The 17,112-nt window shown below is 42.5% G+C and overlaps 1 protein-coding gene across 4 annotated transcripts in view; it reads right to left on the reverse strand.

Moving 5' to 3' along the window:
- ARHGEF28 (Rho guanine nucleotide exchange factor 28) overlaps window positions 1–17,112 on the reverse strand; it is a 154,594-nt gene that overhangs the window by 56,322 nt on the left and 81,160 nt on the right. For 3 of the 4 annotated variants that reach the window (XM_075270545.1, XM_075270525.1, XM_075270553.1), the window contains 2 exons: window positions 2,046–2,179; window positions 1,696–1,943 (listed from right to left, as the gene is read on the reverse strand). In XM_075270545.1, the coding sequence (XP_075126646.1) occupies window positions 1,696–1,943; window positions 2,046–2,179 (382 nt within the window). The remainder of the gene's footprint in view (window positions 1–1,695; window positions 1,944–2,045; window positions 2,180–17,112) is intronic. The other variant, XM_075270535.1, reaches the window with a different exon arrangement.

Raw genomic sequence — 17,112 nt, forward strand, 5'->3', positions numbered from 1 at the left:
TCCCCATTGCTGTTTGAGCACTGGGAACATCTCATGTGCTGTCTGGAGACTCATTAGTATAACAAGAAGAACCAGGATATCTATAGAACGGCGGCATGGAGAAGACATCTAAAGGTAGGGGAAGAATGGCCTTTCCTAAGGCTATTCCTAGGTGGTATTAGTTAAAAAAGGGATTCTAATGATAAAATCCCTTTAAGTCTATGAGGTCGGTGGGATTCATTATTAAATTAGATATTTCCTTCTAGCGCCCTTGTGCCTAGGCTCAAATCTAGAATAGCCTCGGGTCTGCTGTAGATTCTGGTGACATTTACCCCACTTTTGTGATGTAAATGTTCATGAATAAGGTGTGGGTGGTGGCCCCTGTCCAAATCCCAAACATGGACCCCCATTCTCAGGATCGCTGGTGGCCTCAACAGTCAGATTCTCATCAACCAGCTATTTACCCAATACCCTATGTATAGAGGATGAATATCCTTCATCGCCTAACCTCTCGAAGAAGATTGTGAAAGCAGTTTACACTACAAAAGAAGCAATTTACTTCCCATTACTATACTCCAGGGTCATTTCTGTCACCGTGCTGGTACAAGTTGCGGACAGGTCTATGTCATAATAATGAATGACATGCAAGTAAGTATGTCAATTAATCCACACCCTTCATCTGGCTGTCTAAATGTTTATAAGTGAAAACCACAAGTGACAAGAGCAGGTAAATCCAGCTGAATGGTTCCTTCTGCACCTGCGGGGCGGATTCTCTGCACAGAATGCAGTTTTATACAGGTTCACAGAACAGCTGTCTGCAGAGAAAAGCCTAACATTACATTGACTAGAATAACCAGAATTCTCCTACATTACGACAAGGAGGAAAAGTTAAATGCATATCTTAGAAAATGCAAAGACAGAGAAAATTTCTTAGATAATGCTTCAATCCTGAGCTAACTAAATCAAACCAGTATGGAAACTGGTCAAGAAATTGCGCTATACCACTCTTTAAAAGTAAATTCAGGCACATTTTCATACGAGATCTGTAGGTGTACATGTGTCGGCCCTTAAAGTAGTTTTCAGGGGTTTTGATTTGGTATAGGTTTAGGATATCAGATCGTTGGGGGTCTGCTCAGCCGCTGATCCCACCACAGTGCACAGAGCCAGAAGAAGACATCTCCGTCCATGTTGTATCAGCTGTACTGGCTTACTACGGATCGTGTCCCACTCAAGTATATACAGACAACCCAATGATAGAAACGGATATTGTGTAATAGTGACTCCCATGATGGTGTTGCAGAGAAACTGAACACTTATTACCAAATCTCCCAAATATGATCACTTGAGGTCCTGCCATGGGGGATCTTTAGTGATCAGCTTATTTTTAAGGAACAAGCTGGGGATCTCCAAAATGGATCACCAGCCTCACTACTGGATGTCATTTCTATACAGGAACCCCTCAGATTTTATTCCTTCTGTTAAAGCATTCCCCCCAGTCCTAGGTGTAGACTGCAACCATGTTACACTGATGCTTTATCATAAGCCGGGAACGATTATCATCTTTAATACATGATGGACAGTGTAAATCCAGCTGTGATCACCATCACAAGGATTAAGAATCCCTGCCGAATAAAAAGCAGCTTTGCTCTTAAAGCGCACATCATTATGTTAATAAAAAATAATGTAATATATAAATATGGTCTTCAGGATTCTTACCTTCTTTTCTTGACACTTGAATAAGCTGCATCCCTGTCAGTGCCATACCCCAGCGTCCTGCATAACCGATTGGGTCCTCCGGGTAGCGAGTGCCTGTAGACGTCACTGACCATATCAGGGGAAGCACAAGCTGAGAGACTGGCATCTCTTAGGGAGTGCTCCGATGTCGGGGTGGAGTCCGACTGGTCATTATAGGAAACATCCGAGCCAGCATTCAAGTGAATGAAACTGACGTCTGAATCGTTAACCTAAGGCAATGACAAATATTAGTTTAGACACTTGGTACTTCCCAGCCAGGTAGACATAAGGGTAGTGAAACATAACCTGGCAAGGAGCCTAATCTTACTTACTTCATCTACTACCATGGAGTTGGCATACACCTCATCATTTCCATTAATCATGGCGGAAAGTCTGGTGGCAGCAAGCATGGTGGGTGGGTATCTTATCCTCTTCAGGACGTCTACTGATGAATGTCTTTTCTCTGCTAAAATAGCAAACATAAAGAGAATCTTAAGTTACAGAAACAGATCTGCAAGAATAAAAAAAAATTGCAGCTTTGCGATCTATTCAAAACATTTAATAGATGTGTAGAGGTTATAAAGTGCTCTAATGAAAGGTGTGGTCCAGCATCAAAATGTATAGTTATAGGTATATGATCAACAATAAATGTAATAAAATGGCCCTCAAGCTGTCCTCCTGTATAGAATGCATGAAGACTCCCATTCTTTGAGTGGCAATCCTTTCTGTGATGGCCGCACATGTGCAGATCTGTGTGCCATACTGGGACAGTCCCATTCAGGCATGTATTTATAGGGCAGTCAGTATGTACATGGAAATATGGTTCGGATGCAAGGTCATCTGTACGTCCCTGCCATTTGCAGTCTGCATATATTATTACTATTATTATTACACAGAGTGACGCTTCACCTGCCTTTGATCCACGGACTAGTATTTCTCAAAAAAAACAAAACACAAAGAGCTGCAGACGGACTGAAAAATAGATAACCAGTTAGGCTATATCGGTGTCAAATATTTCCCTTGTTCTGCCCAATCCTAACAGCCTCCAATGCAGAGGCCAACACAGCCCAAAATTGGCGAAAATCCCAAACTATTATTATTATTCGTATTATCCTACCTGCAGTCATGTCTACATTGCGTGGTCTTGTTAGTATGTAGACATCTAATTTTTGTCACGTGAAATAGTGTCAATACATTTCCCCCACAACTTCCCAAGATAACAATGTTTTAGGATTGCAGTAAAAGTCCCACTGACAGACAGAGGTATCAAAGGCTCGGTTCACACTGGCACTATGGCATCTATTGTTCTACAGGATCTGAGGTGAATCCATTATGATTTGTCATGATCATACAAAGTGTATTACCATGAAGCAGTGTTCAGTTTATCCCATGTACCCAGTGATCCCGGCCACGAGACCGCAGTGGTCGCCACAACCGGAGTAACCAGAGGAGAGTGAATTGCTCAGGACTGAGAACAAAGTTCTGGCACGGTTTTGGGATGAGAGGCTCAGGAATAGAAGCATTAGACTAACTAGATATTTTCAGCCAGCAACAAGATACGACAAGCTGTGCATTTTTACAGAGATTACTGCATTTCTCCACTGACAAGAGGCAGAGGTCCAAACCACAATTCATCCGTAGCCATCATTAATCCCACACGTGCACTCAGTTTGTCGTCTCCGAGGGATTGGATTTACCTCACAAACAAAAGAATACATAGAAGAGGGGTAAATAGTGAAACGTGATAAATATATGTTACCAACAGCAAGAAGCAGATTAACCCAAGCCTGCGGGGGGCAGAAGGCTATGGAGACAAATCAGAGGCTCTGCTTACAGACTTTATTCTAAGGGGTTAGAACAATAGTATATAGAAGTGACTCGCGACACCGCACCGTGTGGCGAGCAGCGAAGAACGGCGTACGAGAAGAAACAGGGAAGTTTAAAGAGAATGCGTGACTAAAAATTACATTTTCTAAGAATTTTTGATCATTTTCTTTTTACATTTTCCAAGCTGTCACAATTTTTTTTTTTTAAATAAATATAAAGGACTCTGTCCTGAAATATTCACTTCTGGCCACTAAGCCTAATAATAAACTAAGACTTGCAAATTTCGTAAGGGTTTTCTTTCCAGCTGTCACCTCATTTACATAACAGGTAAGACAATTAGGCTGTATTCACACTGAGTAACGCTGGCGTTTTTTGTGCTTATTTTTGCACATAGCGCTGCGTTAACGCCGCGTATACGCCGCACTATTTTGCGGTGGCGTTGCCCGGCGTTAATGCGGCGTATACGCAGCGCTACACGGCGCTATGTGCAAAAATAAGCACAAAAAACGCCAGCGTTACTCAGTGTGAATACAGCCTTACAATAGAAGATAACGGCTCTATAGATAGAACCCATCATAACATCCACTACTGACAACAGAGGATGGTACAACCGATCAATTCTCCCTCTATGGAGACAGCACGAAAACTCTCAAAGACCAATACATTTCAGGGGAGGGAATTGCATCTGTCAGGCATTGGATCCCGTGGATATGTCCTATATGTCTTACAGATACATTCAATTAACCAAAAAAAATGTATTTCAACCAGGACATGATCTTGTTTATCAGGTACTTTTTCGGTTTGGCTATTACAATAATTGCGAGGTTCTACCTGCAGTTTCATTGGGACAGAACACACTCGAATCAGAACGGCTATTAAACTCCGGGGGCTTCAGACCCCAATGTATGATTAGCGGAGGCTCCGGGGCAAGATTATCAAACATAACAATCAGTATTACTCACCTCTCCTGGGCTCTGGCTCCATTTTCTTTAACTGAAGAGACCCCAGAGTATAATAGCTATTTCAGTTTGGCCGTGTTCTGTCTGAACTAGACCACCAAACAAACCTCACGATACGAATCTCACAAGGTTTGCCCAACAAGTACTTGTACAGTAAAAGAGCTGTGGTTAAATGAGAGTGTAACCTAAATAATTGCTATGAATTGTAATCGAGGTAAAATGTCTGCTTATTCATGATATTTATTTAGGCTATAAATTGCCCTACCTTAGCATACATATACACACACACTTTCTCTGCTGCTAATAGTCACATTATGGCTGCTGCATATTTTGCATTTGTCTCTCAGTCTGTAAGAATGCAAAAAGCAGTTTCCCCCCTCACCCTATCCATTAGTGATACCTTTCTGTCATTCTGCTGGGAGTAACTGTACAATAGCAAAGAAATAGCCCAAGTGATCATAATATAGGAGATCCAGGAACACTGGACTGCAAATAAATGCAGTCAAACAGGTAAAACACATGTGGGGGGGACACTATAGAGCACAGTCAGGAAATCTGCTCGCTGTCCGTGAATAATATCCTATCTGTAACCACACAAACATCCAGAAGTAGATACAAGTACATAGAAGACTTTTTTCTTTCACTGTAATTTGTGAGATTTGCAAAAAGCAGCAGTTTTCAAAAATATGTGAGGACTGTGAGGAAAATCAACCCCTCCCAATTCACTGTGAAGTCAGAACAGAACCTCCCCCTCTACTCACTGCGAAGACATCTTGGTTTTTGGATAGTATGTAAGGACAAACCTTCCCCAGCAATAGGGAGTGAACTGAAAATCAACCAGAAGCGAGATACCTAGTGACAGGAACATTTAGAGAGTTTTTTTTCAGGTAGAAAAAAAGCCATATTTTTAACTATAGGTCCCCTATGGAAAATACCTACAAGCTTGGCCAAACAAAGTCCATATACACTTATGGTAAAGCATTCATGTGTATTCGGAGGGTGGAAGGAATAGCTGTGAGATGAATGAGAATGAACCCTTCTAAGGAGTACAGACAATTTTATATGAGGAACAAAGTACTCCTAAAAATTATACAGATCACTAAAAGGAAGCAGCTGCATTATCAGTTAACAGTGCAGTATGAAGTACATATCTGTGTGCGTGTGCGCACACACACGCGTACACACACACATACGCACGCGCGCACACACGCACACACACTTTGCATTGTTGTGCTGTGGGAAGAAACAAATAAAGGCATAGTCTCCCATGAATGTGTCGCTAGTTTACCATCACCCTGGGATTATTAACCATTACAGCTCTGAATAGATATACATTGCACACTGCAATTATTTATGAGACCAGTGTAACTTGGCAATTATACAAATAAACATAGTAAAAACCGCATGGATCATAAATCCCTGATAAAGGCTTTTTATTCCCCAGACAACTATTTTATGGCCTACCACAGACAACATGGGTACGCATCACAGCTCCCTAAGGAAAAGTTTTAGCATTGAAGTTTTTGTAGAAGCTTAAGCCAAAGAGGGAAGTATTTTATTAGCTTTGTTTGTATCTACTCCTGTGCTTGGTTCCAAAACATGCATGTTCAGGTACGGGTGCTCTGCTGTGTACCAGTCTTGGGCCTTTAACCCCCTTAGATGCTGCAGTCACCATGACCACGGCATCAAAGGGGTTTTAGATGGAGGTTGCTCCTTCCTGGAGACATCAGAACTCCTGTAAACAAGACTGCAGGGATCTGCTGCCTTTACATGGCAGTTAGGGGCCTAATGAAGGCCTCTAGTGGTGCCTATGTAAATATACAATATTATAAAACACAATACAATAAAATGTCTGTCATAAAAAAGCAATAAGAAGATGGCAAATTAAAGGGGTTTTCCAGGCACAAAACATTTAAAAAAAAAAAAAATTAAATGTCTGTCAGTGCTACTAATGGGTTAATAAATGTATCCATATACATTTATCTGTGTTTTTAGTGATTTCTGGGCATCTCTGGGGGCTGCTGGTATCTTCTGCTTTTGTTTACTTGTTTCAGCTTCCTGCTATGTAACTTCCTCACTCCCCCCTCCTATATACCTATTCAGCCCAACCCCTAACCGTAGTATATACTTACCCTCCACGCTTCTTCCTGTGAGACAGCCCCTCTTCTTCCGGTACTAATTCAGTCTGTGCGAGATCTTCTTCTCCAGTGATGATCCAACTCTAATGTGCATGCGTAGCAGAGGTGAATTATCGACATCGGTGCGCACAGACAGAATCATTACAGTGGGAGGAGCCATCTCACCAGAAGAAGCCCGGATGGTACAGATAATGAGTGGATGTGGGGTGGAGGGAGGGGGGAGATATAGTAGTGACTATTTCAGTAAACTGGGAAATGGATCATCACCAGCTAATCAGAAAATGTCACTGTAGAGGGTCACATGACCGCCCAGTGATATGGGTAACTATACATTTTGTATATTTAGAAGGCAGGAAGGGGGAGGGTGTTTAGATTAGTGTAGGGATTTCTAGTTATCAAAGACAACCCCTTTAAGTTCCCCCCAAGGGGACAAACAAATATATATATCTCACACACATATATTGAGTAATGCTGCATCTGTAAGGAAGAACCCGAGCAATACGATTTTACTTGCACAACTTCCACCGGAAAAGCCTTATAAAAAGATCAAAAACTTTACGTTCCCCAAAATAACATCAATAAAAACATCAGAGCTTCACACAAAAGAGAAAAAATAAAACCATTGCATATTTCTGTTAACAAAAAAAAAAAAAAAGTTATGGGTCTTGGAAAGTGGTGATAGGAAAATATTTATTTTTTTATTAGAAAAAGGATTTTAAGTTGCAAAAGCAGTAAAATGTCTAAAGCTTCAAATCTGATATCAATGTAATCGTATCGACCAGTGAATAAATAGATCAAGCCGTATAGTGAATGGTGCAAAACTTAGAACATAAAAAGGTAATGTCTGCAGGTTTCCTGCACAAAACCGGGCAGGAAACGGAAACCTGCAGATGTGAACGAGCCGTTACATTGATGGAATAGGGACGATGGGAAAAAAATGCAAAAAAAAAATGGTTTGGCCATCAAAATCTAAAACAGGCCAGTCACTAAAGTGTTAAACGTAAGAAGGTGGAAGTAGACATAAGAAGCAGTAAGCAGCATTGGGAATAGTTGTACACCTTTTATACTGGAATGGGTCACCAGGAGACCTGGAGTCGCAGTTATCGCAGCTGCCTGTAATAGGATCTCTATGGGGGATTAGCTGTTCCATTTAGGTGCTGGAGAGGATAGGGCCACACATAGATAAGATATGGAAATGAAGGGGAACTCTTAGGTGCTCGGTTTACAGAATGAACACTGGGTGGAAGTTCTAGTGCCTGAACATCGCTCTTCAGGATCCTTAGTGGGGCACATAGTAGGAGAGGACACTCCCCACCACATATTATAATGAATATGGTTTTTATACCGCACTATCATTTTTGTGATGACCTTACGATAGATCCTCAATACCAATGAGAGTCAGACACCCAGGATTCGGCTGTTTGAAGAGACATCAGGGCGGACTGCAGCCTCTTCACTCAATACCAAGCACGTGGCATGGGGGATTGTGCTGGGAATTGTAGCTCGATCCCATTCACATGAGTGCAACGGAACTGGGCACGTGACATCACTGGTCTGTAGTGTGGAGGTGGCGCTCACCCCAGCGCTTCAAGCAGCTGATCATTGGTATCAGACCCCACCAATCCCATACCAATTGCCTATCCTAAAGATAGGTCATCAATATTTAACCCCTCTAAAACCCCTATAATGTCAGGTGAACAGCGCTAAAGATAAATTTGACTGTTTTTGTTCCGTTTTTTTATACGCCAGTGTTCTCACTACACATTTTTAATAATTATCTAATAGAGTTTAATTTGCATTTGCTTTTCCAGTACAAACATGAAACAGAACATACCATTACAGCAATACCCCCAGCTGTGTGACCAGGGCTTAATATTTAACCTCCCCAAACATTAGCGCTGTACACACAAGCTATTCCCTGGACATGGACTGCGCTGGGACTCATATACACTGGATATTTTTGTATACACTGGATATTGTCTTTCTTTTACTGTACAGAACATAGTAGAGGTCGGTGACCATGTAACAACATAAGATGAAACCTAACAGCCCTTCTAATCTATAGTAATGCCAACATAATGCCTTATAATAGACATCACGGCTGCTGGGGATCGTATTTTCATCAAGATAACGTCTCTATAGATAACAATACAGAACCCATCATTACATCCACTACTGACAACACAGGATGGTACAACCGATCAATTCTCCCTCTATGGAGACAGCATGAGAACTCTCAACGATCAATACATTTCAGGGAAGGGAACTGCTGGAATTGGATCCCGTGGATATGCCCTATATGTCTTATAAGTCCGCAATTGAGGGTTTTCAATTGCGGACACATTATATTCAATGCGGCCTCTTACACCACCGGATATTTTCTCCGTGGTGTGCCGGGCTGCAACAGAGGTCTGCAATTTATACAGCAGGTCCGTAATGGCCGTGAATTGCAGCACTGCTCGGACTCACCCATAGAACTCTATAGGCGAGTGCGGCAGGACACGGGTGTCTGTGGTGTATATGTTGGTGAGCAGCAACTAGTGTTGCTGATCAGTAACTTGCGGACCATAAAGTCATTACGGCTGTGTAAGGCCAGCCTTAAGCTGGCCTGCCCCTGAACTCATTCCTCGAGCTGTGCTCGTGATTGTTACGGCATCTCAGCATCTCATCAGTTGGTGCTGATGATCCCTGTCAGCTCTGCTTGAGGAGAGCTCTGTGACTTCTGGCTTCCTTCATAGCGGTCTATTCTTTTATTATAGAACTGTTAACGTTCAAGCTCAAGGTAAATATTACAAACAGGGTTGTGGAGTCGGGGACAGTATTGGGTTGACAGGAAGAAAGGTAGACTCCAGCTACAAAATAAAATGCTGAATTACATTATACAATTATTAATATTGTATAATATATTGGATGCATAGTTTTACATGAAGTTAATCACTGGATATTTTTGTGCATTGGAGAAACTTTACTGCATCTGTCGGCCATTGATGAAGGAGCCGGAGCTTTGGCCTAGTCACACATTAAGCCCCAACCATATGGGCAAGGTTCAGAGTGTCTAAAATAGTTAATAAATGTGGTGTAAAGCATGTCTGCCAGTTTTTGGTGCAAAGTGCGCCAGGATTGTGGTGCTTTTTCAATAGTAAATTTGCCACATTATCAGAACTTAAGGGCTCATTGACATAACAGGATCGAACAGCAGTGTAATGGCCGTTTATTAACAGCAAGTACACAACCCCATAGACTTCAGTGGATCTAGTCACACGACCGTTGTTTTAGTCATGGCCTCATTTCACAGACCCCTTATGTTCATGGGGGGTGGCAGATCCTTAGCTGTAGACTCAGCCATGCAAAATGTCCTTAGTATAATATAGTACAGGACAGTATGGCACTGGGAGACACCTATCTCTCTCTAGCTCTTCCAGCATACCGCTCCAGCCAAATCCAGCAAACACATGGACTCAGATTCACGTCTGAATCTAGATCATGAGAATCTAGGGTTAAACCTTCCAGCCAAAATTTACACTCATCATTTTTATTTCTATCCCGCAGCACTTTACAATACGCAGTAAAGCCATCTTACCCTACTGATCGACGTTCTGAACGATTTATGTCTTCAGGTTATTTTGTAAACTCAAAGACCTCAAAGACAAAGAAGTCATAACAATTCTAAGAAGTGTAACAGAGGAGCTCTGAAAAAACATCTGCTATACTGAACAATCTGCACACGGACACGAGCTTCTACCATGTAGACTTACATCCACACACAACAACTAGCTCCGCTTCTTTCTTTCTGTTTCCCAGAAATGACCCCCTTACAGTAAATACAACACCACATAAAGAGGAGCAGGTAACAAATATTTGCAAATCCAGTTTATAACATGGCAAACAAATGTCAAAATCGAAAAGCAGACGACACCCAAAGCAGAAAGGATTTCTATGCTGCCATATGTCCATAAGAACTGGTATATTAAAAGGTAGTCTCTCTCCTCCCCCAAGTATATTCAGCTGCTACCACCATGTTATGGAGCACATTAGTCATAAACAACACAAATCTGTTGTGTACTTCACTTTTGCACATTTGGAAAAACTGGTGCACAGGTGGCGAGGCATCCAGCCCTTGCAGATCCCCACCATCTCCTGCCCGCACCACCCTGTACAATTGAACCCCCCCATTATCCATCCTACTTGAGAAGCAACAGCAGCGCTCCCAGGGTTGTAGGCCCGCCCATGGTGCACCAAAAGCGTAATCTGCAGAAGACTTCAAAGTTGTTTTTCTTCAAGTCTACAAAAGTGACACATAAGTGTATGTTGTATATCACTGTAGTTGGTTCCGTAATGAGGTGGAATATGCTTGGTGGAAGTGGTAGGCTCCCTTTAAACAATATAGTAATAATAGATATGCAGTTTCAGCACGCTTTAAATTGCTTTTTTTTTTAATCGTTTTCAATAGGTTTTTGCTATGGGTTAAAGGGCTGTTCCCCTGTCTGTTCACCCATACATGCAGCAATGTGTCTCCTTTCAGGTTTCCAGTCTATGTTTACTATCTGCCGGACATCAGCCAATCAGTGATGAGCACCGATGCTTCGTATGAACAGAACATCACTGATTGGCTGGAGATCTAGTGGAGAGTCTTCATTTGAATCCCCGATTTTCCTGACCTTTGACCCACACAGCAAAGCATCAGCCAAACAGACAGGTGAGTATAAAGTGTTTGAGATTTTCAACCTCCCTGAGGGTTAAAAGAAAAAGGAAAGTGGATCATCCCTTTACTCCATCTGTGGTGTGCGTGTGTATGAGAACACCATTAGCAATGAAAGCAAAAAAACACATTGCATATGAAAATTGCACACATGTGTATAAAAGACTGGGATGTCACACAACAAAGCTTCAGTGCGGCGGCTGGTTAGAAATAAAGAAAAAATGTGGAAGAGGATGAAGAGGATGAAAAGGTAACCTGTAGGGAGCTTCAGAAAGTACATATAGAGGTTCACACAACCTCCTTATACATTTAGTGGAATAAGTTTTCAATCTCTGCAATGCAAAGGTTGAAAAGTCAGTCCTGGCGCAAGAGAATCGCCGCTGAAAGACACTGCAGAAACCAATTTCAGGCTTAAGCCCCACTTTGCCGTGGCAAAAAACCGCTGGATTTTACATTACCTGCAAAGAGAATGAGATTCTGGCTAATCCCTTCACACACTTGCTGTGATCTTCCCACTACAGAGATCACTCTTCAGGACCCTTAGGGCTAGTTCTCACGGGACTGCGTATTTTGGTCCTGATTTTGGGTGGGACCAAAATGATCCTGATGAATAGGCCTAGTCCGGAGGGTGCTGTTGCGAGGCAGACCCCGGGGCTGACTCAGCTGCAGAATCCACCTGAAGAAAGAGAAGCTCGATTCTTTTTGCGCGGGTGGGAACACACCGCTAGCGCAAAAAAGAACGCTGGCAGTCTACATAGACCTCTATTGTGAGGGGGGCAGATTTTGAGGTGGATTCGGCCCCTCTTTCCCCATGTGAACGAGCCTTTAATCTAACACTATATTCACACAACCTCAGTAAATTCAATGCAGGTGAATAGAATTCACATGACTGATTTTTTTATGGCCCGTTTCCAGGGACCATGCCCTACTTTTGTCCATTTTCACGGATTCCACCGCACACTCAAATGTATGATTGATCTGTGAAATCAGGCACTATTTGGAAGCCCAAATGGCTATGAAAAATGGACGTTGTCCTTCTGTTAAATCCACTGATCCAATGATCACATAGCTAAAACCGCGGTATAACCTGGCCACTGCAGGTACTAGAGATGGGGATATGCCCACATGTCACAGATCCCGCATTAGAACATGGCCAAACAGTAAAAAATTACTTTAAAATTACAAACATGGAGAGAGAAAAAAACTATATATAAAAAAATATATATATATAGTAATTAAAAGGAAAATCAAAAATCACAACTAGCAGGCGAGAAGAGGGCAAACCTAAAATGTAAAAAAACAAACAAACAAACAACGTCCAATGTATTTCCCAATGTACAAGCTCACTCACTGGAAGACAAAAACAAAAAGGTGACTATTTGGCAATACGTCTCATGCGTCTGCTAGCTAGGAAGTGAATGTTACATCTGCCACAGGAACTATAATCAAATGAATGACGCAAACCCATAAAATGAGACAAATGTCCAAAACATCTGGCAGAGTTTTGACAACACGGCCTAATTGGTAACTCCTGTCCCCTCCCCGCCCCCGTGAAGCGAGCAGCACACACCGTACAGGACGCAGAGCGGATTAGGGCCTGAAGAGCGGCTCTTGTTTCCATTACATTTTACACAATTAATCAAAGCGGGTTCAGTAATGAAGATGGAGGAGAGATTTTATGCTTGGAAAGATTTCCTGCATACGGTTACATTGTACATGCTTGTGTCTGCTACAAAAAGAGGAAGTCAACCATTAACCCTTCACCGGCAGCGCCTCCTATAGCCGTATCACATAGACCACAGTGCCAAGTAAACTATACTAAAAGACAAAAGGCGCTAGAAAAGGGATTTAAAATGTGTGCGTTGGTATAAAGGGCGAATACTTGTAACATGAAGAGAGTATGGAGCATCTGACAAAGCCTCTTTCTACTACAGGCCCCCTCATACTTTCTTATACATGCAGCAATTGTTTCTCGTCTTCTGTCACGACTCTTGTAGCATATTTTGCTTAGTATAGCCCCCCATCTCCCCCAATCTTCCTATTCTGTTGGTATATATATTATTCCACTAGTTATTAGTAAGGATGGTAAGAGGCCAAATTCAGATCTGTACATATATTACAAGACCCCTGACAGACAGCTTTAAGAACAAGTTCAGATGGAGTTTTTTTTGCAGGTATCAAAAAACACCTCCCAACCTCTCATTCATTTCAATGGTACTCAATAGAAGATTTTTTTTTTCTTTATAGATGATTTTTCAGATTTTTCTGGTTTTATCTGCCTTGCAAAGCTCATTGGAATGAATGGGTGACAGAGAAAAAAAACGCTAGCTTTTTCATTGACTCTTACTCAATTCAATGGGCTTTGCAAGGCAGAATCCATCTGAAGATAAATCCGGAAGATTCTTTTTTCCTGTGAGATGAGAAAATCTGCTACTGATTCCCTCTGACATGAATGGGGCAGCCGGGAGGCATTTTTCAAGGAGGATTCCGCCTCAAAATCTATCTGCAAACAACTCCATGTGAACAATGCTTTATTTCGGGCACAGATGTGCTTTGTGTGGTCACTCACTTGGGCTAATCCACAACTTTTTAAGTCCAGAATAAATAGTGTGTGGCATTAAAAATACTCCCTGATGTATATCCTGTAAGAAAGGTTATGTAGGTTACGTAGACAGATATGACACACAATACTCATTAAAATCCAATTCAATTCTGACACATGCAAGTGGATTCTAATTTGGGATAGGCTGTAGTGGAACTTATGTAGTATAGTTAGTCTTCTGGTCAGCAGATCCCATGTTCCCTTACAAGCTCCTCCTCTCCCCATCAGTCAGTGTTGGGTAGGTTTACCCCTAAACAGAGGGTAAGGGACTCCTACACAGGGGGAGCACCCACACGACGGCCTTCATGTACCCAGACATCTAAGCAACCTGCTGTGGTAACTCCTCTTAGAACGGCTATAAAATGTGTCATCCATACAAAGGAACATAACACATATCACAAAGAAACGGAATTAAAGGTTAAAGGGGTTGTCCCATCACAAGGATCCTATCTATACTGCTTGTTAATGTGGATGTAAGACTTTTCCTAAATACATTGCTTCAGCAAAACTGCTTTGTTTGTCCACTATCTCACTTTATTCATTTTTTTTTTTTTTTTTTTTACACATCCCTTGACTTATCTGGTCAAAAGTCAAGTGATGTATCTGCTGCTCTGAGGGGGGAGGGAGGAGGGGCTAAGTGCACGGGAGCGAGCCTGGAGGGGGGTAGTTTACACTTTTGGGGGGGGGGGGGGCACCAATACAGACCCGGCATCCGCTGTAATAGAGAGGCGGATGCCGGGGAGTGTAGACGCCGGCACAGGTGAAGCCAGCAGCGGCAGGAGCAATGCTGCTATTCCGGAGGGGAGGAGGGGAGCGGAGGAGCGGAATAGCAGCATCGCTCCTGCCGCTGCTGGCTTCACCTGTGCCGGCGTCTACACTCCCCGGCATCCGCCTCTCTATTACCGCGGATGCCGGGTCTGTATTACATTGTGAAGGCTGTACGCCCGATGCCTAGCTGCATTGGCAGCGCACACGCAGGGCCAGCGGCATAGAAGCGACGACTTCTCGCCGCTGGCTTTGCATATGTAACCCCGCTCACCAATGACGCAACAAAGCCGGAAGACAGAAGAACTTACTGCAGCGAAGACTGGTGCGTATGCGACGTGGGACAACCCCTTTAAGGAAATACATTCTATTAGATCATAACAGGAAACCCTGTTTTCTAGGTAACTTATACCTGTCTTTAGCAGTAATTTGTGTCTCTCAATTTTACACAATTTGTTCTAAAATGACACTCCAGAATTTTTTGATCTATGCAAGTTAGTCATCGAATTAGACTAAATCTGCCCATCTATCTATTTCCTGCTTCTGCATAGCCCTGTAGAGCTACTACTAAAATGGACCTTCCAGGACCCTGGAATAAGAGGATGATGTCATCAAAAGGTCCTTGCAAAGCTGCACCAACTGCTGCTCAAGGCCACTTTACCCATAGTGTAAACTGCACACCTGTAGTAGGCCCTATGATGGGGCCCCTTCAGTTGAACTTGATCGAGCGTGACAGTCACATATTTTGTATATTGTCCCAATTTCAACGCTATTTGCATCCTTAGTACACCAAATGGTGGAGTGCAGAGCTATCAGCTCCACGTCCATCGATAAGGTTTCGGCAGGTAGGTATGATGGACACCGAGCTGGAGATTTTCCTACCGCTAGAGCCTGCAACAGGTATAGGTGAAGTCTGTATTCCTTCTTCTGATTGAACAGCCATTAAATTATGTGAGGGCCACTATATGTAGAGCCACTTGAGGGAACACTATATTATGTGGGGCCACTTGAGCGAACACTATATTATGTGGGGGCCACTATATGTAGAGCCACTTGAGGGAACACTATATTATGTGGGGCCACTTGAGCGAACACTATATTATGTGGGGGCCACTATATGTAGGGCCACTTGAGGGAACACTATATGATGTGGGGACCACTAACATTGCATTATACGAGGTGGGGGCATAAGACTATATGAGCTACTTCAGGACATTATTATGTCTGGCGTGAGCTAAGTTGGCATAACCCACCAGCGTGTCCCTTTAAGGCTTATGGTTTACAGTCACCAATACTTAGAAGACAGCTGAACCTAGACCGTCCTACCAATATTTTCCCTATGCAGTTCTAGCACTACTTTCTCACTATATAGTCTTATGCACTGGTTGCAAAGCAGCACATGGTTTATATTGGTTTATATTGTGACCAAACAATATAAAATATGATGATTTTCCAGAAAAACACAGTTCTAGTACAGCCTCTGAATATGTCCATCTATAACCCTGACGTACACACATGCATGCATCTACTTCTGGGTCTCCTAGCAATCCCTTTGGAGCACTGCTCTTTACTTTGTACTTCCAGAGTCTACACCAATAAATATGCCACATGTGAACATACTCAAAGGTTCTGAGAAATAATCAAAGCTACAGAATTAAGCAATGGCTCTATGCTTGTGGGGTGTTCTGATGGGTTTTTTAATGCATCCAAAAACATACCGGAAAAAGCGAGCCCACTTCTGAACGAGAGGCCATGCCCCTCTTTATTTGGTTCCACCCACTTTTTAAGAAATTGCCGTGATGGGTGTAAAGGTGCAACATTCCCATGTACTGCAGAAAACAGAAGAACGATATAAAACCCAGTGCTGCCACTTTTTGGCAGCTAGAAGTTGCAACAACCTCCGGGTCAAAATGACACTCCTTTCGCTAGCATGAGTGAAAGTCGCAAAGAAACATGGCGATCTTTGTTCACGCAATGGGAGTCACTGTGTGGCCCTAGCCTAAATCTGTCAAATTCTTAGAATGCATTAGCCTTTACAGCTATTAGTTGCAGTCATTTACGCCAGAAAAATATGCCAAACCTTTGGTGAATTTTTTGCTGCACGATGTTGTAACCTAAGACACCCTTTTACACGCTGCTATACTTTTTTTTTTTTTTTTGTAAATGTGCCTAAGGCCAGCGCCCCACGTGACGCAAATGCTGTGGTTTGGCCGCAGAGAAAAAAAAACAAAAAAACACAGTGGTTTACAGTCACAGCAAGGTGGAAGAAATTCTAACAAATCCCATCTACACCTTGCAAAAAAAAATATGCTCTGCGGACACACTGCGATTTCCAAAACTGTTGCGGTTTTGAAAATCTCGGTATGTCACTTATACTTACGTAAATGCCAGCATTTGCCCTATAGGTAT

Source organism: Leptodactylus fuscus, chromosome 1, assembly GCF_031893055.1.
Source record: "Leptodactylus fuscus isolate aLepFus1 chromosome 1, aLepFus1.hap2, whole genome shotgun sequence".
NCBI lineage: Eukaryota > Metazoa > Chordata > Amphibia > Anura > Leptodactylidae > Leptodactylus > Leptodactylus fuscus.